This window comes from Fistularia commersonii, chromosome 11 (assembly GCF_037954325.1).
Source record: "Fistularia commersonii isolate RoL2024-O1a breed Wild chromosome 11, RoL_Fcom_v1.0, whole genome shotgun sequence".
NCBI classification, from domain to species: domain Eukaryota; kingdom Metazoa; phylum Chordata; class Actinopteri; order Syngnathiformes; family Fistulariidae; genus Fistularia; species Fistularia commersonii.
The window spans coordinates 16,782,006-16,809,997 of NC_141294.1; the positions used below are offsets into that span (position 1 = coordinate 16,782,006).

Consider the following 27,992-nt stretch of genomic DNA (forward strand, 5'->3'; position numbering starts at 1 on the left):
TCCAAGTTTCTTCCTGTTTATTCATTCTTACAAATGCAGGTAATGCGTGTGTGTGTGTGTGTGTGTGTGTGCGTGCGTGTGTGTGTGTGTGTGTGTGTGTGTGAGCAAGTTATCCGTCACAGATTCACCCGGGCGGCTACATTTGTCCCGGACGCCGCACAGCAACCGCGTTGCTGAAACTGCGGCGATAGAAGACGGCAGGAAGTGAATTCCAGCGTGGGCCGCCGTGCCTTCAGAGCCGCAGAGAGATAATGGCGGCACACACACACACACACACACACACACACACACACACACACACGCTGCCGGCTGGAATAAGTGTTTACAACAACAGAAGTAAAAAGGAAAGGCACTTTTGGGGGATAGAAAAGACACAGCAAAGAGTAAAAAGAATCACTAAATGGCGGCGGCGGCGGCGTCCTGTGCGGCGCCCCGCCTCCTTCGTGAAAGGCAGCGGGGGGGTTCCATCTGCATCCCGACCCGCTCTCGCTCCAGACCAGAAGAGGCGAATAATTCGTGTTTGACTGTTAAAGCAGTTGTTGCTTTAATAGCAACAGCGGCAGGGCGGCGGCGGCGGCGGCCCATCGCCGGCCCCGCCCCCTTCCCTGGATCGATCTTGGGCGTCACTTTGCTTCTAGAAGTTTTCAAGAAGATTGAACGTTCACATGAAGACAAAGAAGGGGTAGTCGCGGCCGAAGGCCGTGGGAGAGAGGGCGGCGTCCGGGTGAATCACCCTGGTGGGAATATGACTCGCCGGCGCCGGTGGCGGCGGCGGGCGGAGCCTGGACGCCTCCGGCTCGCCGCCCACCGCCCTTTTGGAATGACGCTGATTAAAAACAGTGCAGGATGAAATCTCAAGTTCTCCAAAGGCCAAAGTGCTCAGTGTACAGTGTCCTGATGGGGGCGACGGAGGCCCCCCGTCTCATTTGCCCGCTTCCTCGGTGGGGTTGTACTCGGTTTCCCCCGCCGACACCTGGGAGATGCGGCGCGTGGAGCCCCACAGGCGGCGGGAGAACTGCCCCGAGCGAACCTGGGGGAGGGACAGGGGCGTCGGACCAAAGGCGCTTTATCATCTGAACCCCCCCTGACGGCGTCGCACTTAGCGTGCGGTGGCCCCCCCCCCCGAACCCTCCGAACCTCGGGTTCTCACCTCCTCCGGCTTCCCCGCCCCCACCACGATCAGCTTCCCGTCCTCCAGCCCCACCAGGACGTGGCTGCACTCCTTGGTGACGGAGATGCTCCTCACCGGGACCTTCAGGGCCAGCGGGGCCACGGCCGCCCCCAGGCTGTCACATGGGGAGATCCGGGGAGGGGCGGTTAGACGTGCCTGCGGCTCCGTGTGGTGTGTAAATGAGAGGGTGAGTGGTTGTTTGGAGCGATTGGACGTCGGTGAGAAGGTGAATGGATGAGCGACTGAGTGAGTGATTGAGCAACTCAATGGATGAGTGAATGACTGAGAGGGTGAAGGATTGCAGATCTCTACGTGACGTGTGATTGAGTGAGTGAATGGGTGAATAAGCGTGTGAGTTAATGACTGGGTGAATGAATGAATGAGTGAACAAATGAGTAAGTGAATGAATGAGTGAGTGAATCGAGGACTGAGTGATTAAATGAGAGAATGAATGAGTGAGTGAATGAATGGGTGCATGAATGAATGAGTGACTGAGTGAGTAAGTGAATGAATGAGTGAGTGAATAAAGGCGTGATTTAATGAGTGAATGAATGAGTGAATGAATGAGTGAGTGAATGAATAACTGCGTGAATGACTGATTGAATGAATGACTGGGTGAACAAATGAGTAAGTGAATGAATGAGTGACTGAGTGAATGAGTGAATGAATGAGAGGCTGGATTATTGTTTATCTCTATGCGTTGCGCGATTGAGTGAATGAACGTCTGAGTAAAGGATTGAGTGAATGAATAGTTATTCGTCTCTATATACATGTGACTGGTCGTATGTCTCTTTCTGAGGTGTGAATGAATGAATGAAGGAATGGTTGTAGGTCTGGATCGCGTGAGAAGAGCAGGGTGAAAGGTTGCACGTCTCTACATGATGGTTGAACGAGAGGGTGAGTAGTTGTTCGTCTCTAAAGGACGCCGGTCCTTTACCTGTGCAGATGGCGGATGTGGAGGCCGCCCTTGGCCGTCCCCAGGACGATGTGCTCGGACACCAGCTGCAGAGCGGTCACCTGCTCCTCCATGGTGACGGAGGCCAGCAGGCAGCCGTTCACTGAGTAAACATGGATGGAGTACCTCCCCTGGGGGAGGACAGAAGTTCGGGAGGTCCGCTCGGCCCGCCGGGAATCGTGCTTCCCCGTCGTCTTCGCGCCCTTACCTTCCTGCCGGAGCGCTCCTCCGTGGAGGTCTGCGCCACGATGTGGCCCTCCATGCCCACCTGGAGCGCTGAGATTTGGGCGCCGCCGACGGCCTCGCCCGGCGGGCGCAGCGTCCGCAGGAACTGCCCCCGCCTGATGGTGTGGACTATGACGGTGCCGTCCTGGTGGAAGGCGGAGAGGAGAGCGGGGTCACGTGGGCTGCTAGCAAAGCTAGCTATGTTCTTAATTTGCGACGTCGAAACTCCGACCTTTGACCCCGAGACGGCCATGTCTAGCTCGGTGCTGATGGCCACGCAGGTGACCTCCTGGTCGTGTCCGCAGAGGACCTGCACGGGCCGGGGGGACAGAGTGCTGGAGAAGCCACCCTGAGGAGCAGAGAGGGAGGTAGGAGACATGAGGCGTCACGGCGACGCAGACTTTAGCACCTCCGCCTCAAAGCGAGAAGGTCCCTGGCAACGTTCCCTAATTTTTCATATGTCGGGGCAAACAGACGACCTCGGTGAGCACATGGAGGACCACTGATGTGCACGCTGTGGCCAAACGTCAATATCACACCTGGGATCATAGCTTCCGTTTAGTCCATATTTTGCTACTTTAGCTACTTTAGCTTCGCAGAGCAGACCTTTCTCACTCGAAAAGGAAAAAAATCTCGCCCGGTTTCACCGCTTGCTCTTCTATTTGCACGTACTCCGACAGCCATTCCAACTTAGAAGAACCGCATTTCTTTTTTACTTCGATTTGGTGAGTAGACATGATTAGCATGTTAGCATTAGCTTCACTTATCATTGTTATATAGCGTGTATGGGCAGAGCACGTGCGCAAGCACTGTCAATGCCGTGATTGGCTGCGTAGCGTGATGCCATCGTATCGTATGATAGGCTGGACACCCGTCATTCTCTGAGTTATGATACAGAAAAAAATGTTATATATCCAATTAGCTTGCAGTGCGCATTTGCGCGGGTGTGCAGCTTACAGGGAACATTGGTCCCTGGTTGGATTCCCACAGGGAGCCTTTCTGCGTGGAGTCTCCGTGGAGTTCTCAGCTCCCGGAGTCCAAAAACATGCAGGAAACCCTACATTGTCCAGACGTGTGAATGAGTGTGAACGTTGTATGTCTCTAAATGCGGCGGTTCAGGGTTGAACCCCGTCTCTGGACCCAGTGACAGCTGGGATCACCTCCGGCGACCCTGACGGCACGATAAAGGGTACAGGGAAGGAATGAATGAAGGAACTGGATTACAACGGGGTGTTTAAACAGGCAGCGAGATGAAAGCGGATAGTGGTGTCCAAAATAAAAAAAGAGAGGATTTCGACAGGAAGCCGGCGAAGGGGTGGGGGGGTTCATAATGACTTTATAAGTGAGTCGCGATCTCTCATTACGCCGAGTTAAAAGCTGAACAGCTGCATTGTGGAGGGTTTGGAGGAGCTTAAAAGAAAACAGTGTGCTGAGGGGGCAGAGGGGGTCGCGTTTGTGGCCGGCACGGAAAAAGGCGCTTACCTGCTGTAGGACCTGCCACACGATGCAGGAGGTGTCCCTGGAGCCGGAGATGAGGTAGATGCCGCAGAGATCCAGAGCCAAGCAGGTGACAACATCTACGGAGGAGTTAGAGGCATGAAGAGACAGCGGAGGGTAGATGTTTGCGTCGGCGGAGCGTGCGAGCTCACCGATGTGCCGACAGATCCTGCCCACCAGCTTGCCCTTGCCGAGCTGGGTGACCCGGAGGCTACAGTCCCAGTGTCCTCCGCTGAAAAGCAGCCGCCCGTCGTTGGAAACCACCAGCACCTGGGCGCCGATCTCCACGCCGGCGGAGAACGGCCCGGCCAGGAAGCGCTGGGTCCTGAGATCGGTCGGAAAACAAGAAGGACCTGAATCTGCGACCATCTCATCCCGGCGGACGTCACGGGAGCAGATCGTATGCTCGCGCACTCCCAAACATCGGCCTCCCGAGCAAGCGAGTAATCCCATTACTCACTTGGTGTTGCTCAGCGTTGGGTCCTTTGTGAAGGTGAAGTAGTTGGCAATGTTCTTGTCGTAGGGCAACCAGCTGTGAGTCCCGATCAGGCTGTTGGAGCTCACAGTCACCTGGAGAGGACACGGCGGGACGGTGACCTACATGTGGCGTTCAGGTAAGACTCTTCAGAAGCGAGGCAGGGACGTACCAGCATGTCCGAGCCCTGGATGAAGGAGCGGTTCTGGTTCTTTGGAACGACAGCCTGGACAAGAGGCACGCCATCGCTCACCACCTGGAGGGCATAAAGGTGGTCACCAAACCCGGAGACACCGTCCTGCGTACCTTGACAAGCAGCAGCGACTTTAAGCTGGCTCAAGACATGGACGGCTGAAATCTTACCTCCACAAACGGGCGCAGCTTGTCGAGGTGATCGAAGATACTAGGCAGGAAGCTTTCCAGGCGCGCCTGCCTCCTCGCCACGTTCTGGGCGGAGATACGAGGCGGGTGGGGCTCCTGTTTTGGAGACAGGAGCGGTTCCCTTAAGCTTGGAGATCGGGAACGCGCAGGCTACCGAACCGGAGAGGGTGCTACCTTAAGAAGCTGACAAGGGGTTTGTCCAAAGTTGCTGATGATGCCTTCAAGGGCCTTTCGCTCTGTCTCGTCGGCTATTGCGTCCAGATCTACCGCGCCTGCAGGGAGGAGGTGGCAGAGAGAATCAAGGAGTGAACAACAGGAGGTGGCGGTTTTCTGTCCGGGAGGAGAGACCTCCGCGCAGGCCTCACCCTCGTAGGTGCAGTAGTAGAAGACGTTGAGGGCTTTCACAGCTTCCTCGCCTCGCTGCTTGTAGCCGAAGATCAGGTCGATCCACTCGTGAAGGTGACTGGACACGTGCTCGCTTTCCTGAAAATAAAACATCTTGTTTCTGGCATGTATTCATCTAGTTATTACACATGTAGACTGGAGATAAGTCATATCCGGAATCCGACTTTACCGTTTAATGCTAGTCAAGGTATAAACGCCAAACTCACCAGGGCCTTCCTGTGTTTCCTGATGAAGTCTTCCCTGGAGCTGGCCCAGCGAGGCAGCAGAACATCTGCTACCGGGTCTTGAGAGATCTGCAGGTGTCCCAGGTCGAAGCCTGCAACCGCACAGGAGGTATGTCAGCTGCACCGCAATCCGAACAAGAAGAATCCACTGGGCGCGCACCCACCGTTCATATTTTGCAGGAACTCCGGGAAGTAGAAGAACTCGGGGATGAGCTCTTTGACATCGGCCGGACTCTCCATGCGGGCCTGCCACGCCGCCGTCACCGAGTGGAACTGCCTGTCAGCGCAATCGAACCTGGGCGGAAAATACGGGAGGTGCAACGTGAGCGGACCGAAACGGGATTTCGGCCGCTTCTCGCGCACGGCTTCCCACCTGCCGCTCTGCAGCTGGATGTGCAGCGTGGTGAACGGCTCCATGCGGATCATGTAGTGCATGACGCCCGCCGCGTTAGAGTAGTGTGTGCCGTAGTGGAATTTGTCGATGGTACCGGTCGGGTCCTCGAAGCTCTCGTACCTGAAGACGAGCGGAAAAGTACTCCATTCATTCCAGAACATTTCAGATCACGATGCCTGATATGGAACAATAACTAGCTTAAAAGCTGTGCGACTAACACTGTCCACTTCTTGGACTTGAAGTATTTTTGTCACGACCGCCATGTCAGGGTAACACTGTGCCCACGTGGCACGTACTGCAAAGTGTACTTGAAGTACAGACTATGTTTGGATTTTGCTTTTCAATAGCTCCCATCATTGCTGGCATTACTAGCATTCCCATTATTTGCAGTTTTCCTAAAGTTCTAGAGGTTCTTTTAGGCAGTGGTTGCTGGTGGTTCTCTGAACTGTACTGCTATCAAGACAGTAGAATGTACAAATATTTGCTGTATAACATTATGATGACGCTACTGGACTGCTTTTCTGACATACTTCTCCTTGACAGCCAGCGCGTGGCGTGGGTTGACCACGCTGACCGGTTTGGACAAGTCTCGGAAAACCGCCGGGTCGTCGAGGTCCAGGATGGGCGAGGTGTAGTCGCACAGGATCCACGGGAACTGGATAAACCCCAAAAAATAGGCAAACACTGCAGGGACTACGATTATGGTACCTGATCCGTTTGACAGACCCGGGAGCGAGCTGGTGTATTTTTACCACTGGGTACTGCGACAGGTCGTTGTAAGTACGTCCCGCGATGGTGTTAAGCTGCATCAAGTATTCGAAATTGGAGATCTCCCTGCACACCCATTTCTGTGGAAGACATCGGGTCTGTCAGGGGGAACGCCAGGCGGGATAATGCCGCCGTTCAGGGAGTTGGTCACCTGTGTCAGTCCGGACGCCTTTAGCAGCTCTTGAGGAGATCTGGAGCCAAAGTAGAAGAGGTTGGGAGGTCGGAGGCCCAGAATCCGTGAATACACTTTGTTCCGCACCTGTAACAAGATGGGAGAATTTGGTTAGGGGCGTCCGGGAGGCAGAAATGCTTCCTTCAGCCACCAACTTCTTGTGTTGGAGGGGATTGCATGTCCCAGAGGTCCCCAGGAGCTACGTTGTCGGGGGCTTTGGTCACCCTGGTGAGGGTGAGGGACAAGACAAGAACCCCAAATGTTGAAATTGACAAATGGACCTGTTTTTTTCTTGCCCGTACACAGGTCACCGGAGCCCTTCCCCCGAGCCAGGACCAGGGACGAACCTCAATGGCGAGTGCCTGAAATGGCAACGTGGGTCCTACATCCCTTGGGCTCACCACCCAGAGGAGGGGCCGTGGAGGTTGGATACGATGTGAGCTGGGTGGTTGCAAGAGTGCGGGACCTTGGTGGTTTGATCCGTGGCTCCAGAAACTGGCTCTAGGAACATGGAAGGTCACCTCTCCCGTGGTGAGGGTGAAGGAGCCTGAGCTGGTGCAAGAGGCTGAAAGGTTCCGGCTTGATGTGGCCGGACTCACTTTGCTGCACGCCTTGGACTGAGAGGAGTTGGACTCTTTTCCATTCTGGAGTTGCCCCCCCGGTGAGAGGCGTCGGGCAGGTGTGGGCATATTGACTGCCCCCCCGGACTCGGCGCCTGTATGTTGGGAAGCTACCCAGTGGACAAGAGGGTAGCCTCCCTCTGCCTTCGGGTTGGGGAACGGGTTCTGACTGTTGTGTGTGCCTATACATCAAACAGCAGTTCAGACTACCCACCCTTTTTGGGGTCCCTAGACGGGACCAGCACCTCCAAATCTGAGACCATGGATCTCAGACAGAAACGGGTTAAGTGCCCACTCCGGGTCGGGGAAGAGGTCCTGCCCCGAGTGGAGAAGTTCAAAAATCTCGGGGTCTTGTTCGCAAGTGCGGGAAAAATGGAACAGGAGATTGACAGGTGGATCGGTGCGCCGTCAGCAATGATGTTCCCGGCATGTCCAACCGGGAGGAGGTTGACCTCCCAGACCCGGGTATGACCCAGGACAAGCTCGAGGGACTGTGTCTCTTGGCTGGCCTGGGAACGCCTCTGGAGCTGGATCAAGTGGCCAGGCAGAGGGCGATCTGGGCTACTCTCTTGAGCTGCTGCCTCGCGACTCGATCCCGGATAAGCGGTAGGAGATGGATGGATGGATGGCGTCCAGGAGGCGCCGTGGTCACGTGTACAGTGCAGATGTTCACCTTCTTCTTGAAGTTGATGAAGTAGTGAGCCTGGTCTATGAAGAATAGTTCCAGCGCAGACCGCCGCAGGTTGTAGCGCCTCAGGTGGACCTCCCTGAGCTGGGACAGAGGCCTCTTGAAATCAAAACCGATGCCTGAAAGCATAAACATGATGAGACTTTGACTTTAGAACCGCAATGGACCTTTTTTCGTCTTATTTTTGTGAGTTTATAGTAAATTTGATTACTTTTTAAGAATCTATAAGTGTGCCATGCTCTACCGATGCAGTGACATTGCCATCACTATGTCCAATTCTGCATCACTTCAGCACTAAAATAATACGAGATTCAAACTCCCCCATGACGTTATCGCCATGGTGACACACGCCTCACCCTCTTCTGTCTCCTCTTTGTCGCTGCTGCCGTCGTAGAAGTAGAGGTGATGCGTGGTGACTTCCAGGCGACCTTGAACAACGGCGACGATGGTTATGAGCTCGCAGTCCTCGGAGAGAACCAGCTTCTCTTTCTGGTTTTCGTCGTCCCCTTCCACCCTGGTGAGACAGCAAAACATTAACAACTCCTCTGTCTCTCAGGTAAAAGTGCTTCCATCCAATCCAGTCCAGTGGAAACTCGCGCCTACTTGTTGTCCAAAAAGACAAGGTCCTCTTCGCCCAGCTGATCGTCCTCCATGTCGCTCACTTTCGCTTCCTTGGCGACGGCCAACGGGAGAGGCTCCGAGCTGCGTGGACTTTCGGCCCCTTAAAAAAAAAAAGATGAAGAAGGTGACTTTTGTTGGTGGAAGAGGCGTAACGGCGGCGCAGAAGACGCACCCATGTTGTCCCGGAGGGCACTGGCCTCGCTGTGAGGGTCATAATGGTGGTTGGGCACCAGCTTCAGACGCATCTTGGAGTAAGTCTCAGCACTCGACAGCTTCCACTTGACCTCCGGTTGGATTCTGGAGTGGATCAGAGATGGTTCTCGAGGCGCTCGACGATATATAAATAGGTAATCCAGACATTAAGGGACGGGATGCGATTCAACGTTGGGGCAAAGGGGAAAGAGGCTGAGGTCTTACTTCAAGGCCCAAGCCGCTCTCTCGCTGGTCAGAAGCCTGCGCAGTGATTTCCAGTGCTGCCATACCACCCCCTGCTGGCCAGAGCTCTGCTTCTGCCAGGCGGAGAACCTGCCGTTCTCGCTCCTGACCCTCCTCAGGTACGGGCCGATGATCGCCTCCTGTGACGGCAAAGAAGGCGAAGTTCAGTGTCGGCTTTTCGGCAAGCGCGGTGCGCTGTATGTCACCCTGAGGCTCTCGTCACCTGGAACCTGGCCTTGCTGTCCGACCAGTCCTTGTCCCACTTAAAGGCCGTGCTCATCAGGTCGTCGAAACAGGAGTTCCAGAAGTTGGACATGACGTCGTGGCTCCGTCCAAACGTGTCCATCTGGTACTGCTCCATGGTGGGCTGCACCTGCAGGCAGGGATCAGCCAGGAGTCAATGTGGTGATGGAGCACGTTCATTCCTGTTCATCTCCAGAAAGTGTATCCTAAACCTTCAGTCCCGCCCAGAAGTATTTGGCGGCTCATGATTCCTGGAAATAAATAGCGCCCTGGTGTATTCATCAGGAGCGGCGGTGGTTCGGTGGTGGAGCGAGCACCCTGTCAAATCGGTCGGTTGTCGGTTTGATTCCCTGCATGCCCGAGTGTTTTCGGGCCAGAACCCCAAGTTGCACCTCTGCACCATCGGTGCCCATGTATGTACGTATCTGTGTGTGTGTGTGTGTGTGCTTGCGAAGCAATATAAAGGACTACGTTAACTGCTGTCATCGAGCACTAGCGTAGTGCCGTACGGGTTGATGTATGTTGTTGATGCAAGTCCCGGTGAAACCCAAACAAAGCAGAGTTATGGAGGCGTGCTGTCATGCAGCGCCCTGAAAAACCTCCGGCTCGGCCCCGGGTTTGGCCCCACTGTTCGGCACCGGCCTCATCAACCGACGCCCCTTTGGCCTGGAGTGTAAACTGACCCCCAGATTTGGGGAAAACCTGAACCAGAACCGTCGGACGCCAACCTGCTGCCGGCAGAACTCCTGCCACTCCAGCGTGCGGCAGTAGGACTTCAGGTCCTGGGCGAAGGTGGTGCTGCCGTTAGCGACGGGAAGGTTCGGCAGCAGGCGCTGGACCGTGACGGGATCCGCGTGCTGGTCCAGCAGCGTGCGGACCACGGGAACCAGCTGCGCGAAGGCCTCCGCGTGCCCGCAGTTGGTGCCGTCCATTCCGTCTCCCGGCCACAAGGGGGCGCCCAGCTGGCCCAGCAGGAAGCAGACTTCCTCCCAGCTCAGGCACAGCACGGTCTGGAGCAAGCTGTGGAGCTTGATGAAGGCCATGACGCACACCTGAAGAAGAGGAGACGATTGAGGTCCGGGATCCGCTTGAGAAATAACCTGAACTCCAGAGGGGCCGACCTGGGAGTGCCGCTGCTTGATGTAACCTGTGATGATCCGAAGGCCGATCTGGGACATCTCCTTGAGTTCGGTGTTGCCGGGGCTGCCGGGGGTGCTGTGCCACGCCTGCAGCTTGTCCAGGAGGTTCACCGCCCCCTCGAAAATCTGCAAGTAGGACGACGGCCGTCACTCACCACAGAGCGGTGCCATTTGGTATGCTAGCTGGCGACTGAAATCTCGACCTGGTTTTGAACTTCCGTCTGACTAAAAACCGGTCGGTTACGGCTATGAGGGCAATCGAGGTCACCAGGTGGAGAGGTCACCCTGTGGACTTTGGAAAATTCTGGAGATACCATGAATTGAACCCCAACTGAAGATCAATTTGAAGTCGAATTAAGGTCCTTTTTTTTATTAAAACAATTGAAAATATCATCAATATCAAACCTTGCTTTGATACTTTGGACGAGAGAGGCTTTGCAACTCCGTGACCTGGAGTCGGCGGTCTATTTCGGACGTGTGTGTGTGTGTGTGTGTGTGTGTGTGTGTGCGTGCGTGTGAATGTGTGTGACGGACCTTCTCACTCCACAGCGAGTAGTTGTCGGTGCCCTCGGCGAACAGGAAGTCCTGCAGCAGCCTGAGGAGCCTGACCAGGCTGGGGCAGAAGGGCAGGGAAACCCCCTGGGCGTCCCTCAGGTCAGACAGGGACGACTCCAGCATCATCTCCAGAAGGCTGGCGGCGAGCGGACACACACTCTTAGGTCATACCCCCACGACACGGCGTGCGTTCGGGAAACGGTATGCTCGCCGACACTGACCTGCGTTTGATGTCGTCCGGCGGACGGACCAGCTGGCAGGAGGAGCCCAGTTTGGTGAGTACAGAGAAGACCTGGCCCCTCTCCCTCCACACCATGTCCTCGGGCCCCTCGGCCCCGCTGCCGCTCCACAGCACGGAGAAGATGATGTTGGTGAGGAGGTTGCACAGCTCCTCCTCCGGGGTCTGCAGGGGGGAGCAGGTTTACAAATCAGAACCAACCAGCGTTCAGAGGCGGCGGCGAGGAAGGCGAGGTGAGATGTCTACCTGCGGGTTGGAGGTGTTGGAGATGGTGTCGGCGGTGGGCGGGTCGGTCCCGTAGCTGGTGTGGTCCAGGACGTTGGAGAGGCTGGAGCTCTTCCTGGGGCGCAGCGGTGGGAAGGGCTTGCAGTGCTCCAGGGGTGACGGCGTGTTAGTCAGGCTGCCACCCGTCGGGGGTTGGGAGCCGGAATCCCCCGCGCTCCCCAGCTCCAGGTCGAAGGGCGAGGTGCCGAACGGCGACAGCGGCTGGTAGTCCCTCCCCTCCTCGTCGGGTCGGCACGCCGCGATGTCCATGGCGTTGGAGAGGGAGGAGCAGTGACTCTCCTGGTCGGCCGAATCGAAGGACTTAAACTGGAGCGAGCCGGTGAAGTTCTTGAGCTGGCCGCCGCTGGGAGGGGACTGGGACAAATCGGAGAAGCCCTCAGAGACGTCCGGCTGCCCGCCTTCATCCTCTTCCTCCTCGTCCTCCATGTCCTGCGAGGTGCTGTAGCTGAGGAAGATGTCGGTACGCGGGTCCTCGATGACCAGGGCCTGCTCCCTGCGCAGCGGAGGCTCCAAATTGCAGAGGGTGCCGGAGCCCGAGATGCTGTCGGCGCGAGACTCGTATGACTCTTTGACGTAGAGCTTGGTGAGAACATCCTGCCAGCCGGGCTGCCTCGACAGCTGCTTGACGTAGTCCTCGTTGGAGTAGATCAGATGGAAGAGCTGCCGGGAACAGAATATGGTACCGTTGAAAAACATGGAAGAACGGCTTGGAGGGGGTCAGTATGGGGGGGCCGCGAGCGCAGACTCGCCTTCCGACAGACGTCTAGACGGACGGCGAGGTCGGCCCGGTGGGACAGACGGACCACCGCCAGGAGATCCCTGAAGTTCGGACTCACATCTGCGGAGAAGAATCACTCCGTGAGCGCTCGCTTCATCGGTGGAGTGTGTCTAAGCGTGTGCGACCGACGTGACGGTCTCTTACCCGTAGCGAGGACCTGCTCGTACAGACACCGTACAGTTGTCATGGTTACAGGGACGTCCTCCAGGAAGGACACCAGGCCGAGGTAGCCGCAGTCCCTCAGCTTGATGCGCTGCTTGTTTCGCTCAGACACTCGCTCACTCTTGAGGATCTTGTACAAAACCTGGAGCCCCAAGAGTCCAAGGACGTCATGGCCTGCGGAGGCGCCGAGAATACGAGACCGAACCGCCCACTCACCCTGAACACCCTCTCTTTGGCCTCGTCACCGAAACCAGGCGTGAGCAGGAGGCTGTAGAGCTGCTCCACTCCCCACTCCAGCAGCACCGCCTGCACCTGCTCCCGGGGAGGGCTGCTCCGCAGGAGCTCGTACAGCACGTCCAACGCCTTCACCACCTGGGGGTTCGGGCAGGTGAGGGGATTCACTGAGAAACATGGATTTCGGTAGGAGTAGAAAGCTGCAGCTGCAAGGGAGAGGCTTAGAAAGTCAGCTTCCCCTTTCACCTCTACGACCTCCGGCAAGCTACCTGCTGCTCCTCCCCGACGCTCACGATGTAGGCGAGGACGCTGTGGAGTTCCTCCGGCGCAGGAGACTTGAGGAAGTCTTTGAGCAAGGTGAACAGGGAGGTCCGGATGGTCTGCTTCTCGTCCGACAGCGGGCTGCCGTCTTTCTCCGCGCTAGGGAGGGAACGATGCAACGGACGGAGTAGCGGGAGTGTGAAGTCGGGCGGAGTTTGGAGACAGCGGCGGGCGTTTGGGGGGCTCACCTGTAGTAAACGCGGACGGTGTCCAGAATGTACTGGACCCCGTACTTCCTCTTCAGGCGCTGCTTCCCTTTGTTTATCACAGACGACACGTACTGGACGTGAGCTGTGCGGGAGAGGAGAAGGGACCTGCCTTCAGAGTGACGCGTAGAAATGCCAAACCCATTGGCGGTTTAAAAAACGGCGGCGTCCAACGGCGCTGCTGGATGCGAACGGCGCTCACCCAGGGAGACTGCGAAATGGCTTTTGGTCCAGATTCGGAAATCAAAGAGCAGGTGCTGGTAGAGCTGCTGCAGGAGAGGACTGTTGCCTTCGCTGAAAACCTGCTCCAGCAGTAGCTGACAGGCGATCAGGACGTTCATGTCGATCATACTGCCTGGAACCTGCAGAGGGGGGCAGTGAAGTGTGTGTGTGCAGGGACCGCCATGATTTGTCGCAAAACACCCAAATGCTGATCTCGCAAGTTCCTGTCGACATCGTATGCGCGGCTTTACATCTCTGCTATTGGGACACCGCTTCCTTACAGGATGCTCCACCTTTACGTCATGTATTTCAACACATCCTGTCAGACAAGCAGCACGCCTGGGTTGCAGCCGCGCTCGCCGCTCACAGCAACCGTCCAAACTCCAACTCCGACCCACATTGAACCTCGAGAAAGCGCTCGCCATCCGCTCCCACTTACTCTGCCGAGCATGGCCCCGATGATGCTCGGCCCGTGGCACTGCAACAGGCTCTCCTGGTTCACGGCGTGACGGCGAATCATATTTTTCACCATCAGCAGGAAGGCGGCGACGCTGTTCCTTTCGAGTCGAACCTCTGAAAGCGAAAAAAAAAGGCAAAGTACGAGTCATTTCCTGTCTTGCCCGCAGCAATGCTCTTTGCATCGTGGCACCTCTTCCTATCTCGCTTGGATCACAAGAAGGGGGATAAGTTTCGCGTCAGTCTTTTTCTCGGAGGTACATGTCGCGACTCGGTAATCCCGTAATCATCTAGCGTCTAGTCGTCGATATTTCACTTGACTTACCAGAGGACTTGTTAAGGGGGATCAACATAGCTGCCGGGCCTCTGGGGCAGGTCAGCTCCGGGCCGAGCAGCTCGGAGGTCTCCTGGCCGCTGTAGTACACCTGCTCCGCCTCACACACTTGCTCAAGCAGGGGCAGCAGGACTCCGAACCCCCCGACCACATTTATGACATCCTGCAAAGGGGAAATATCGAGGGGGGGGGCTCGCTCATGTGAGACAACATTTACAAAAGAAAGGCGTGAAGTGACAAAAGTTCACTCCTTTGAATTGGCCACAAATCAAAGCGTCTGTGGGTATGCTCACCTTGACGTCCCAGTTCACCACCCTGTGCCCCGTCAGTCGGCCGTCGTACAGGTGGTTGGGGGATAGATCCAGGCATATCTGGCTCTTAAACGCCTAAAACCCAACCGTGCACAGTTGGTCAATTCTTATTGGACCAACATGTTGCCCTGAGGTGACTTCCAGTGGCTTACCTGTGGGGTGTAGTAGAGCAGGAGCCTGCTGTTGAGGTCAGATAACTCCCCATCGGCTTTGAACAAGGCCACATGATTGGGGCCTGTGATGGAGAGCAGAAAGCAGAACGGCGTGAAGAAGGCGTCCCTGAAACGAGGAGAGCGACCGATGCATCCGGCGCGGCGTCTACCTGCAGCGTGCAGGGCTCGGGTTTGGGCTTGCTGCAGAGCTTCATGGCAGATGAAGGCGGTGCCCAGGAGACCGTCCAGGGAGGTGGGCGTCCCCCACTCGGTGTCCTGCAGGCCCGCCGGGATGGTGTGCACCGGAGAGTCGCCCCAGCGACCCCCCGAGAAAGAAGCTGGGAAGGACTGGGAGCGGAGAAGGGAGGGTGCGTGGGAAGGGAACGCAAACTCCGGTGACGGATGGGAGGCCAGGGAGGTGGGCAGGTTAGGGGAGGTGGTGGTGGTAGTGGTCCGGTGGCCTGCGGAGCCGATGCAGCAGGAGGTAAAAGGCTTCAGGGGGCAGATAGAGGACAAACAGGGAGGTATTACTGAGAGTACGCTCTAGGTTGTGTTTTGTTTTATTGTCCCCGCTAGCTGCATCTGTCGGACACGTCCGTGAATCTACGGGCGCTTCGAATTACCTCGCCGAGAGACGGGAAGCGGAGCTGCGCAGTCTTACGGGGTTCCCCGTCCACATAGACGGTGACCAGGTTCTGACCGAACGGCCGGCGGCCCGGGACGTGGACTATCGTCACCGAATGCTGCCAGGAGGGCGACAGTGCAGAGGACTCATCAGAATTAAAAAAACGAAGGCGAGTTCAAGCTGGTGAAAATTAAAATCATGCATTACAATTTGTAATTCTAGGTAATAACTGTTTGCTAAATACGTTTATCTCAACGTGGCCCTTTGGACAAATAGGGAAAAACATGTCAATCACATATATATATGTGCTACTGGGCATGGAGATTGCTTATAAGTCGGAAACAAAGGGTCCAAAAAGTGAATATAAGTCGCTATTTTCCGGGGATGGGCGATTTCTTTCCCATGCAGCAGACATTTATTAACAGACGGCTAGTAAACCTGCCTCCAGCTGTATCGCAGGGTAAACAGCCAAACAAATATGGCCACTCCCATGTTGTCACAGCAGGGCGGTTATTAAAACAAAGCAGCGGTGGAGCCACATCACTCAGGTTAACCAGGCGGAGCGAATCTAACTTTTATCACGGTTATTATTATGTAATTATTATATTACATCGGCAAGGCGGAACCTAGATTAGTTCAGCACATGTGCTCACTCACCCAGCGTGAGTCAGCGAGTGGGTACTCCGGCAGTGGCACGGCCATGTAGTCTTTCTTCGTGCAAACAGCCACCACTAGCACCCCCTCGATGGTGAAGAAGGCCTCCATCCCGGTCCCGCTTGCTGTGAAGAAACTGTACGGAGGAAAGGGCAGCTCCAGGCATCCGCTCATGACATGAAAATAACAAGTGGCGTTCGTTCCTGCTACCTGTAGAGCTGCTTCCTGCGCGCTCCTTTGCCCATGTCGTGCTGCTGGTGTCCGGCGGGAGGCGTGCGCTTGTTGAACTCCATGTTGAGGCAGAGCCAAGCGTGGAAGGCAAAGCCGCTACCCGGCCAGCGCTGGACTGTCGGCACCATGATGCCTGCCATGGGGGGTGTGAGGTCAAAGTACTGCAGGGCACTGTCCTGACCTTCTCTGGCCGCCATGGCGGAAAGCACCTGGATGATGCGAGTGCAGTAGGGGTGCAATTTCTTGATTGTTGACTCGTTGTCCCAGTCCACCCTGAGGAGCTTGAGCAGACTCTTCAGCTCCTTGGGACTCAGACACAGGGAGCCCAGGTCCTGGAAGAGGCCCAGCAAGGCTTCTGCGCACTGCCTGTCCAGCCTCTGAGGCTGCGAGAGCACTTGCAGCAGCGCCCCCACCATGCCGGCCTCCACGGCCACAGTCCGGCAGGGCAGGGAGCCCCCGCAAACGGCGGCCAGCCACTGGGCCACCAGCAGCTGGAGGTCCCTCTGACCGGACAGGTCGGGCAGCCACTGCAGGAGCAGCAGCAGGGGCTGGTCATTGCTAATGCCCAGGTGATGGGCGTGGGCATGCTCACCCTCCACCGCCTGGAGATACCAAAGGAGAACCAGTATGATTCCTGTAGTAGTTTTACTCCACTATTCGTCTTGGATTTTCAAGTATGTTCTTGTTGCCTGATTTCAATATCTAGTCACCTCGACAACTAAAACATCAGCCAAACACCGGATGCAGTTTTTGCCCATCCCGGTCACATGACCAACCAAGTGGCCCCCAACACGCCTGAATAGCCCGCCGCTAACAAGAGATAACTGGTTTACCCAGCAGGCTAAAAAAAAAAAGGAAAGAGCTTCTTCACCATGTTCATCAGCTCCTGCAGCAGCCTTTTCGTGGGGTGACCTTGACTCTTCAGCACGTCAAACAGCTGGGAGTAGCCAATCCTCTCCTTGAAACTCTCCTGTAGGACGGAGAAGGGTGGAAACAGAAAGCTGTGACACAAGGGATGCCTCGCAGGCACACTTCCACATATTGGATACAACGAAAGCTCCGCGAGCTGTGCTTGGATCAGGCTGTTTGAGTGCTCGTTTATGCTAACGTTACATAAGTAGCCAGGTATGTCCGTTTGAAATATGATCCGGCGTCATTGCCCACGTAATTCCTGCGCATTGCCATGGTTACCCACTAGAGCAGTGGTCCCCAACCCCTGGGTCATTTGGTACCGGTCCAGAGGGAAAATCTTTCTTGGCACAAATGATAGTTTTTTCATTAGACCTCCCCGATCTTATTTTGACAAACGACTGTTTCCGACTTCGTCTTACTGCCTCACTTAATATTGTAACTGCCTAACCCTTGTGCGATCTTAACATTGTGTTTACTCCCCTTGTCCTACGGGGCCAAAAATGATAGACGATCTTGACAATCAATGATAAGACAATCTTTGTACCCTAGTGGTGTACAGCCCACGTGGAAACAAAAACAAAAAAGAAGTATCGCTTTTTCTAATTATGGGGTCTCTTTAGGAAAAGACATAAAATTTCAAGTTGGAAAAAAATAGGTTAAGGTGTTTTTTTCCACAGCTAAACATGGTAGTGGGTCTCTTTTGACCCGCAAGACAACACAAGGGCTAATATAAAGCGTAATTGTCGTATTCAGATTAAATACCGTGAACCGACCAAAGGTTTTATTACCCCTGGGCCTCTAACCGGTCCGTGGAAACATGTATAAAACTGATCCCTGGAACAAAAAAGGTTGGGGAACGCAGCACTAGAGGACACTACAGAGTTCAGAGTTCACCTCTGACTTCTGAGTTCCGTTCAGACAATAGCAAATATGGCGACCACCAAAAGAAGCAGCGCGGATGGTGTGGGATTTCTGGACGGACAATTCTTGAGCATACAACATAACACTGCCACCCCTTTCTACTGGTGCCCCGTTTGTTGCGTTGGGCTACGGATATGCTAAAGCACAGGATTTCGCAGGAAGTGAGTGAAGAGTTCGGACAGGAGGTGCCATTTGAATACGGGTTTAACGTCGAGCATGAACCGGCACTTCCAGCGCATGTAGGTGTCGGGGGTTCTTACCTTCGCCGAGGGTGAGTTGCTCATGATGGCGGTGAGGACCCCCAGGGCGTGAACCGTGATGCTGTCGGTCGCCCGCTCCCACACCTGCATCGACAAGAGAGAGCATCGCTGAGGCCGGAGCGGCATTGGCCGTCGCCGACCTGGACGTAAGAGCGGACCGGGGGTAGGGGGGTTCTGTTCAGCCCGTGAAGCGCAGGGGGTGGAATAGAAGCGCCGCTTCATTGTCCACCGAGTGAGCGCGTGGATCAGCCACCTGACTCTGTGAATCACCGCTACGTTTCATGCAGCAACCAAAGCCGGACACCAGAAACAAGAAGATCCACAACCGCCGCCGGAGAAGAAGGAAACACCTCCGACCCCTTCGGACAATCCTAGGCTTTTGTAGAAGCAACGGAGCAGCCCAAACTCAGGCGGGAGATAGAGGGAGTCATGCACCAATCAGAGCCACCTCATGCACGGCGAAGGCGACAACGGAAACACCGCGGGCCCTTCTCGCCTCTTTGGTGTCGCCAGCAGGGAACTCAGCCTCTCAGCCTCTCAGCTGGTTCCGCGTGGCCTCTCGGACGTCCGCAAAGATCAATCCAGTCGGCGGACCGCAGTGCACGTTGAAGGCCACGGGTGAGTATGACATTATTTACAAACCAGCGCAAGACTGACTTCCTGTCTCGGGCTTCCTGTTTGAAGAGCTCAGAAGGCTGAGTTTCCTGCTGACAGACCGATATCAACACACGGAGGAGCGGGGGTGGACGAGAGGCTGGAGTACCTGGTCCACATCCACCTCTGTGAGTACACTTGTTGTGAGGTCACATACAACCTCCGGCCTACGTCTGTTGCTTTGAAAGAGCTACAGGACACGCACACACACACACACACACACACACATACATACGCACACAGAAAAAGACGAGACATTAGACAGCGAGTTGCCTTCTGGACTTGAGTTCTGCCGCTCCAGCCGCTGCAGCAACTTCTGTTGGTTCCTCTTGTAGTCGTGATGTTTGAAAGCTGGGAAAGAAGTCGGCCTCCATGTTCGGAGGTAAAAAGGGAGACGGACATGTCTGGGTGTGCTGGCGAGCGGTGGCGCCCACCTTGCTGTTCTGGATCAACCTGAGGATGTGCTCGAAGCAGTTGTTGTTGAGGAACACGGCCTGCAGGACCGGCCTGTCGGAGCACCGCAGGATCTCGGGGACGGCGGCTGAAAGCGTCAGAAAACAACGAGATGCTGACCCATCGGGGGTTGCGGCTTGGGGTTCGGGGTTCGAGGCAGGAACGGCGGAGGGGGTTCTCACTCAGCATGTGACTCTGGAGGGACACCAGGCTGTCCTCCCAGCTCCGCCGGTCCTGCTGGTCGCCGCTGAGCGGTCGGTTCCAGTTCAGAAGCTGGAAGTAGCTCTCCAGGATGGTCCGGATCTCCACCCGCCGGTCTGAAGGGCTACTGGAGTGCAGGAGGTGGATCATCGCCGTCAAGCACTGCAAGGTCATCCGCGGCAGCCGGGTGTCCTTGGGGTCGCCGGAGGTCCGGCAGCACCAGACTCGTAGGACCGAGAAGAGGTCCTCCGCCGAGTGGGGGGTGACAGCGTGGAGGCCGTTCTTCTGCAGAAAAGGCGAACGTTCTTTGACACTCCGAGGGGAACCAGCGAGGAAGAGGCGACGGTGCCGCAGACCTTGCTGCCGCTGATGACGGCGCCGAGGAGGTGGACCAGCCTCAACGTGAGAAGCTCCGGTATCTGCTCGCTGTCCTGGAGGCTCTCTGTGAGGAAACATCCGGTTAATTAGCCCGTGGCTAACACACAATTAGCTCGTATCGTGTCCCTTCATGGCTCCGTACCGTGGAAGAAGCCGGGCAGCTCCTCCGGCAGAGCCAACGCGGAGAACTTGTACTTGTTCCTCTCCATCAAGCTCACCTCCTCCCTGCAACAAGGCGGGGGTCACATGTCAACAGGGAGGCCGGCCGCACGCCGCGTTCAAAGTCGGCGAGGAATTCCACCTCCCACGCCGGGAGTTTTCACCGCTCGCGCCGTGTCCTCGCACTCACCCTGCCCGGCGTCTCCTCCACGTCTGGTAAGGGTCGAAGAGGCTCTCGCAGAGCACCAGGCCATACTGCACCACCAGCTGCAGGGAGCCCCCGTCCCCTTGGCCCTTCTTCAGCTGTCAAAGAGACACCTGTCGTGATGTTTGCTCCGTCAGAGAAGCGCCACGCTGCATTCCGGCGCCGCGAGTGCACACGCCCACCCGCCGTAAACATGTCGCTTCTGCGCCTCACCTGCTCCAGGCAGAAGTTCATGAGCTTCACCGTCTCAAAGACGAAGCCGGGGGTCTTGTCCGGGTCGACGTTCTCCATGTTCCTGTGGCGAGAGGTGGATTTGAGCGACAAGGAGGAGCTTCGCTCATCCAAGAAAACACATTCGAGCAGCTCGCCGACGGCGTTCTGCAGCCCCTTACGGCGCCCAACCGGAAGCAACTCATCTGCTTCTCTTCTGGTGATGGTGACCACGCTGGACATTATCTTGTTTTGGTTTCAGCCAAAATAATCCCCCGCTAATCGCGCCCCGCCCTCGCGTTCACCTGCAGACGATGATGAAGAACTTGACGAGGAGCAGCGGGTGCGGGGCGCCGCAGTCGCGCTCGTCAGCTCCGCCGGAAAGGTGCGGAGCGCCGCGCCACATCTGGGCGCCGAGCAACGCCAGCACCTCCCGCGGGAGCAGAGGCACCTCCGAGACACACTCCTCCGGCCTGGGGGTTCAGCAAAAAGGGGGGTGCATTTTACACAAAGTAATAATATCACAACAATTTCAACTTGCAAAATACATATTTTATTGCCTGTTTATATATTGTATAGTTATTTTATTGCCTATCGTTATATATATTGTCTATTTTGGACAGTTTTATATTTGTATTGTCCAAGGACTACAGATGGAAATTAGCTATGAGCTACAACCTGGTACAAAAACATCTCTGCCTCTGTGCTTAATTTAATTGTACACTGTCCTATTAAACTTCTAACCAAACAAAAGCCAGCGTCTCTGGGGGATAAGGTCAAAGGTCAAGGGTCATCACCTGCGCGGCTCCAGGGAGTGCACGTCGATGAGCCTCTCGAAGGACGCCACGAAGGCCTCCAGCCACTGCTGCAGGTAGGCCACATCCTTCTGCAGAAGGAGGAAGGGAGTGGGAGAGTGTGCACGTGAGGTCACTCTTTCACTGACGCTTGTGCACGTTGAAGTGCGGTAAAAGCACACACACACACACACACACACGCACACACACAGCACATCGTGACATTTGAGTCAGATAAACCCAGCTCTGTTAGAGCGCCTCAGCCATTATCTTAGCTTTAGCTGTCGTCTGCAGCGAGACACATCCTGCCCCCCCGCCCACACACACACACACACACACACACACACACACACACACATCACTCCCTATCACACATCAGACAACACACACACATATACATGAAATTGTGGAAGAAATGTGAAGGTCTCTCAGCTGAGGACTGACTCATCATGCGACAATAGAACACACACACACAGATACCAGAAGGATCAGTCAGGTACTTCCCCTATACTTGTAAACGCACACACACACACACACACACACACACACAAGCTACATCGGAGTTAGGGAACATTTTGACCCAAACTCCCCAGCACTTGTTTTCCGACTTGTTTGTATCCCCGGCTGCCGCCCGCCTCCCCGACGCCGTCATACATTACCAACTTGCATGGACTCGGGAGCCGCTCCATCTCCATCTCAGGGGGGGTGCAGGTTCCTGTGGAACCCGGCCTGAAGACGTGCCTTCAGCTGCACGTTGTCCCCCCCCCGCCCCCCTTCCCCTCCGCCACCTCCTCCAGCGGCAGAGCACCTCGTACGTTAAGCAAAACAACCGGGAGGTGACATGTCGCTTCAGCCCCGAAGCCCGTTTCCTCGGCAGGCCTCGAGCCCTTCCTCTTTTGGTTCGGCGCTCGCCCGTGAGTAGATACGAGGGGGTGGGGGCGGAGCTTCGGCGCCTTCCGCGCTGGGGGTTCTCGCCGAATGAGATCGATGGGCGGAACTTTCCGGGGGCCAATTTCAAAGTCGCGTCGGTGAATAAACCTGCGCATTCGCGGGACGGGAAACAGGAAGCCGAGATGGAGCTATTGTTTCGTACCCTAAACATCTGGATATTTGACACTGTTTTCGGGCGCCGCCTGGGACGAACTGTTCCACTGACGGAGTGAGGGAGTGAATGGGACCGGTGACTGAGTGAATTCAACTCAGCCGGCACAGAGAGCCAAATAACAAATCAGAGTCTACAGAGCAACAGGAACTTGTATGCTTATCTAATGCAGGACACCTGAGGAGAAGGTGCTCGTCCCGAGTCGACTCGGCCGTCGTAGCAACCCTTTTCCCGAAATTACCGATCGAACATGCCGATTTCCCTTATCTAGCTCGTTCTGACGCGCCCGAGCCTGTTCAGCTTGGGAATGCGCTGCAGGTATGGGTACAACCTGGCACAGGGCGGGCCTGATGTCAAGCTAGGTGCCGCCAATGTGGCCCCTGCGGGCACTGCAGGGCCCGATCTCCATGTGATGGACCACAGCGTGACCATCTCTGGGTGCTCCATCTGTTTCCCCGAGTCATCCCTCACCATGTTCACCCTTAGCTCTACGTTTCCTTGACTTCACTGTTGCCATCCACGCATAAGTCCTAGCCCGCGCCTATGCTAAGGCTACGTTACAAACGTTTTTAGGACACTTATCTACACGTTCTGTTCCTCGGAACACATTTATGGACATATGACTGTTTGTGGACATCAACAAACGCACTCTTAGGAATTAGCCTGCTCCCAGCTGAGTGTTACCCCGCCTCAGTTACTGTTTGTAGAGGAAAGTGAAACCAGCGAAGAAGAACTGATGGTGATGTTTTGAACGGCAGTCAGTGTTGCCTGTGTCGTGGGGGGGGGGGGTTTCGCTGTTCACGTGGCCGAGCAGCTGTGCCGCTCTCTGCTGCTTGGCATTCAGCGTCGCTCCGGCATCCCCGCTTGCCACTCAAAGCCGCTATGGTTCCCCTTGCCGGCGCCGTCTTCGGACAAAACAAGCGAGGATTCGACCGCGACAACTGTCGGGACCGGTGTTCTCGGCGGAATTCGGCAGGTGGATGCGTTCGGCGGTGACTAACGCCTGGAAATGCAACGCCCCCACCCGGCCTTCGCGTCTTTAATTAGTTCCTCCGGCCGCCTCCTCCGGCTCCGGATCACAATAATGGTGAGGCATGGTGACATCTTTCCACATGGCGGCGGCGGGCGAAGGTGCTTATTTATTCTTCCGTTTCCGCTCAGACGCTCATTTCCGCAGATTCTCTCCGGTCCACGGCGAAACCCAAGCATTAACGGCAAGTTAGCGCCGTGACAGCTGAGACGGGTTTTGTTTTTTTTTTTTTGTTTTTTAGATGGAAGCCGAACGGCCCACCGGGGGCGGTCATAACGTCGCGCCGTGTGGTTACCATGGCGATGTTGGGGTCGAAACAATGGCTTCAGGGTGGTTGACAGCGAGAATTAGAAACTACAAAACATCGTAAATACCCCCGTCGGCCTCTTAGTCAACCGGATCCGATGTTTTTCATCCAAAGTACTAGCCTGAAGTAAAGGAGTCATTAATTCACCCCTTTGTGATGTACAACTACCCAACGTGTGAGCACTGATCTATATTGCCAGAAACAAACCTCAGCGTGCCGTAAAGCGGCGTACTGCCCCCGCTGGACTGGAAGGGGTTATGACAGGAAACGCAGGGGGAATCGACGGGTAGCCTTCGTAGCTTTTGGCCTCAGAGGGGTTTGCACTTCCGCCCCAGGCATCTCAGAACAGCATGTCCATCTAAATGTTTACAGACACGGGTTGCCGGGCGGATTAACACCCCCGCGTCAACCCCTGATATAAGAATCTGTCAATGGGCGTGTGATTTCTTACACAATCAGAGGAAGCAAAGCTCTTTTATCACTAACAAGCCCATACATGTTATTCTTCTCTCTTTTGCAAATGCAGAACCGGAGGGGGGGGGAACCGTCCGAAGCCGGGAAGGAGAGCTAATCCACCCGCCGCTCAGCGAACGGCCTCGACACGCGGATTTAAAATGAAGATCCCTCCAGACGTTTTTTTTTTCCAACCCGCAGCAGGAACGTGAAAGAATCCACCTCCCGACTTGACAAACAGGCAGAGAACGACAAACAAAAAGCAAAAAAAGGAAGCGTCACACGCTGAGGCATGTGGGGCGGCGGCATACGGGGCGGAATTCGGACGTCGTCGTTGTCGCCGCCGCCGCCGCCTCTCCGTCTTTTGTGCTCGCGTTCCGTCACAGAGCGGAGCAGTCGGGGCAGTTTTCTGGTCGCGGCAAAGTTGTGGGCGAGACGGTGTTGACATTCGGACAAAAAGAAAAGGCACGTCCTTCTGAAACCTGAATATCAAGTATGAAAGGTGAAAGGTTAAAGGTCAAAGGTCAAAGGCCTCTACTTAGAGAGTACTTTACCCTGGATTGCATTCATTCGTTCATACGATCGGGTGCAACCGGCGGTGGTTGGGTGTCAGTGTCTTGCCTGAGGACGCGTCAGCGTGCAGACAGGAAGAGGCTGGAATTGAACCGCCGACCATCCGATCACAACTGTGAAGCCGCGAAAATGCTACTTCGCTAACAGCTAATTACACGCCTCACCAAAGATGGCGTTTCTTGCGGGAGCGGCGAGGTGGCGCCCCAGCTGATGGCGGGATATACAGTATGGGAAATAAGTGAGATATACCCGTATAAACATTTATATTTGTATATACAGAATCCTTGCACAATCTCATGTCGGCCATTTTCAATTTCGAATTTTTTCTCCGCCCCTTGATTCGGGCCAAGCGGAGGCAAGTTTCCAGAGCGAGCAGGGAGTTTGATACACATGCACACACACACACACACACACACACAAGCCCCGACCCTGAGCCCGGATTGGAATTAAGTCTAAAGTTTAAAATCTCGCGAGCAGTGAAGAAGAACGCAATCCACCCACCACCACCAGCCTCCTCCTCCTCCTCCTCCTCCTCCTCCTCCTCTCCATCTCCTGTTATAACCAGAGATGTCTCTGCCCCACATACTGTACATGCCAACTTGGCAACGGAGTCCCATCTGGCTTGTGTGTGTCCTCGGGCGTGGAAGCAGATTGCTAACACATTAAATAATAATATCTAATTCACCCACCCGACCCTCCTCCTCCTCCTCCTGCTCCTTCTTCTTCACCCCCTGACTGTATCTTTATCAGGAATGGGTGAATTAGCTTATCGGCAAAAGTAAGTTTCTCGACACAACAACCAGGGAACCTGAAGCCTAAAAACAGAAATTCAAAAGGAGTCGAGTGTGGACGCTCACCGCCGCCACCGACCCCTCCATATTGAGGAACATTCGCAAAATACCTCACTGTCTGATAATTAATACTTTTTGTTTCTGCAAAACTTTTGCACAGCTACAAACACAACACATTAACTGTTATTCATGAGCCCCATGTGGAAAATAGAAATCTATAATAATAATTACAATAATAATAATAGTAATAAATATGGTGACAATTATGATAATGATAAAAGTAATTATAATAAAGATGATGATAATATAATAATAGTAATAACAATGATAACAGAAATGCCAACAACAATAATGAGAGTAATAGTAATAATTATAATAATAACAATAACGATAAATATGTTGACAATGTTAATAATAAAATAATAATAATGACAGTAATGCTAATAAATTATGATGACAATATAATAACAATAATGATAACAACAGCAATGACAACAACAACATCAATAATATTAGTACTATAATAATAATAATAATAATAAATATGGTGAAAAAATTTGATCATGATAAAAGTAATTATAATAAATGATAATATAATAATATTGATAACAATGATAACAGCAACGGCAACATCAATCATTAGAGTAAAAGTAATACTACTACTACTAATAATAATAATAATAACAATAAATATGTTGACAATGTTAATCATAAAATAATAATGATAATAGCAATGCTAATAAATTATGATCATGTAATAACGATAATGATAACAACAGCAATGACAACAACAACATCAATAATAGTAGTACTATAATAATAATAATGATAATAATAATAATAATAATAATGATAAATATGATGATTCTTCCTTTCACCTTTTCTCTTCTAACCCTATTCTCTGTATCCTCCTCAATCACACCAACTACCTTCATATCCTCTCTCGATACATCCATAAATCTTCTCATAATAAATATGATGATGATAATAATAATAATAACAATAATAATAATAATAATGATAACAACAATAATAATAATGATAATGATAATAACAGCAACAAAAACAATAATAATACTACTAATAATGATGATGATAACTACTATAATAATAATATGTGAGATCTAAAACAAAGAGTACTGTTGCAGTTAAAAGTTCTTCCTTTCCAAATGGAGGAAGATCGTGCAGGTTTGAGCCGGAACGGGAACCGGAAGTGGCCCCGGATGACTCAACACCTGCGCGACAGGTACGCGGGGGGGGGGGTTGCCGCCCCCCCCCCCCAAGACCCACCCAACCGGAAGTGACGCCAGAGGGTTCCGACCGACGCGACGAAGTACACAAGTACTAAACAAGTACTATTAAACAGTAGGTTGTGCTTCCTTGTCGAGGGAAGTGACAAATGGAGACCCCCGACCCTACAGAACCCCCCTCTGCCCTTCACTATGGCTTCTCCCACTCTTCTAAACTTATGTGCGTGTGTGTGTCAACAACAGGTGTCACAACGGCCACTTCCGGTCTCACCTTGGCGTAATACAACATCCACAGCTCGTAAAGCCGGTCGCCGGATGCCATGTCGGGGGTCCTCTTCTTCCTCCCCTCCTCCTCCTCCTCCGCCGCCTCCATCAGCGCGCACAGCCGCCGTGCACGACCCGCGCCGTGGCCGCCTCAAGTTGGACGCGGATCACCGCCGTCGAGCATTCCCGCGTCTTCAACACACACACACACACACACACACACACACAGGTATAAAAAAAAAAAAAAAAAAAAAAAAAAAGTGTTTCCGGCTTAGAAACTTAGCGGCATGACAGCGTGGACGCGCGCAGTGCGGTCACCGGCGGGATCGTGGGGTGGAGAGAAAATGCGTGGAAACGCGTGTGCGCGCAGGAACACCCATGTCCGCATTTCCAGCGAGCCTGTTGCTGCTCCGTTCTTCCTAGTGGAGAGAGAGAGAGAGAGAGAGAGAGAGAGAGAGAGAGAGAGAGGGAGGGAGGGAGTTCCCACGGAAGCGGCTGATGCTCCTCCGTGCAAACAACGCAACCGCCCGACGCGGCCGTGGGGTTCCGGATGCGTGTGCACGACACGGGGGTGGGGGGGGGTGGGGGTGCATGAGTCAGGTGGGCGCGCACGGGCACGCGTTTCACCTTGAGAGGGGAAGGTAAACAGGTGAGCTTGGAAAGGTGCACGTAAAATGGTGTGTGTGTGCGTCACAAATATGTGTTTATGTATACAACAGTGCATGCATGTGTGTGTGTATCGCTACATCACATGAGTCATAAATATAGTATATGTGTATTATACATGTATATCATGTATATATGTGTGTATATGTGCACGTATGTTTGTTATATATACATATATATATATATTTCATACATGTGTATAGACATATCCTTCACCCCAAATGTGTGAGGG

General features: G+C 54.1%; 1 protein-coding gene across 4 annotated transcripts; it reads right to left on the reverse strand.

Moving 5' to 3' along the window:
* On the reverse strand, positions 1-27,433 carry nbeal2 (neurobeachin-like 2). Of its 4 annotated transcripts, none has more exons than XM_086155408.1 (55): positions 27,102-27,433; positions 21,328-21,416; positions 20,836-21,003; positions 20,534-20,615; positions 20,306-20,418; positions 20,099-20,181; positions 19,935-20,020; positions 19,560-19,860; positions 19,359-19,465; positions 19,034-19,114; positions 18,271-18,354; positions 17,049-17,147; positions 16,157-16,779; positions 15,950-16,082; positions 15,291-15,410; positions 14,838-15,159; positions 14,668-14,750; positions 14,498-14,590; positions 14,196-14,367; positions 13,854-13,987; positions 13,395-13,554; positions 13,175-13,277; positions 12,935-13,085; positions 12,648-12,803; positions 12,414-12,573; positions 12,241-12,329; positions 11,453-12,151; positions 11,190-11,371; positions 10,948-11,104; positions 10,396-10,539; positions 10,003-10,326; positions 9,255-9,404; positions 9,014-9,171; positions 8,769-8,893; positions 8,579-8,696; positions 8,332-8,489; positions 7,961-8,094; positions 6,647-6,754; positions 6,480-6,575; positions 6,258-6,382; positions 5,707-5,847; positions 5,498-5,628; positions 5,316-5,425; positions 5,070-5,187; positions 4,879-4,976; positions 4,687-4,800; positions 4,496-4,579; positions 4,309-4,418; positions 4,001-4,173; positions 3,834-3,928; positions 2,584-2,700; positions 2,335-2,496; positions 2,109-2,257; positions 1,151-1,286; positions 1-1,030 (listed from the first exon to the last, which is right to left on the reverse strand). In XM_086155408.1, the coding sequence occupies exons 1-55, from the start codon at positions 27,201-27,203 to the stop codon at positions 923-925; spliced, it is 8,418 nt and encodes a 2,805-aa protein (XP_086011534.1). In that variant the 5' UTR covers positions 27,204-27,433; the 3' UTR covers positions 1-922. The 4 variants fall into 4 exon arrangements, with proteins under 4 accessions (XP_086011534.1, XP_086011532.1, XP_086011536.1 ...); XM_086155406.1 differs by having other exon boundaries at positions 19,560-19,863; XM_086155410.1 differs by lacking the exon at positions 19,034-19,114.
* Positions 27,434-27,992: the final 559 nt, after the last annotated feature.

What these genes read in the sequence shown, in the direction of transcription:
- nbeal2 (XM_086155406.1), bottom strand. Translation starts at nt 27,203, where the DNA reads ATGGAGGCGGCGGAGGAGGAGGAGGAGGGGAGGAAGAAGAGGACCCCC. An exon ending in GCGTCGGGGAGGAGCAGCAG is followed by an intron (nt 12,804 to 12,934) that starts GTAGCTTGCCGG and finishes CCGAACCCCCAG; the next exon opens with GTGGTGAAGGCGTTGGACGT. An exon ending in AGGCGTCCGGACTGACACAG is followed by an intron (nt 6,576 to 6,646) that starts GTGACCAACTCC and finishes TGTCTTCCACAG; the next exon opens with AAATGGGTGTGCAGGGAGAT.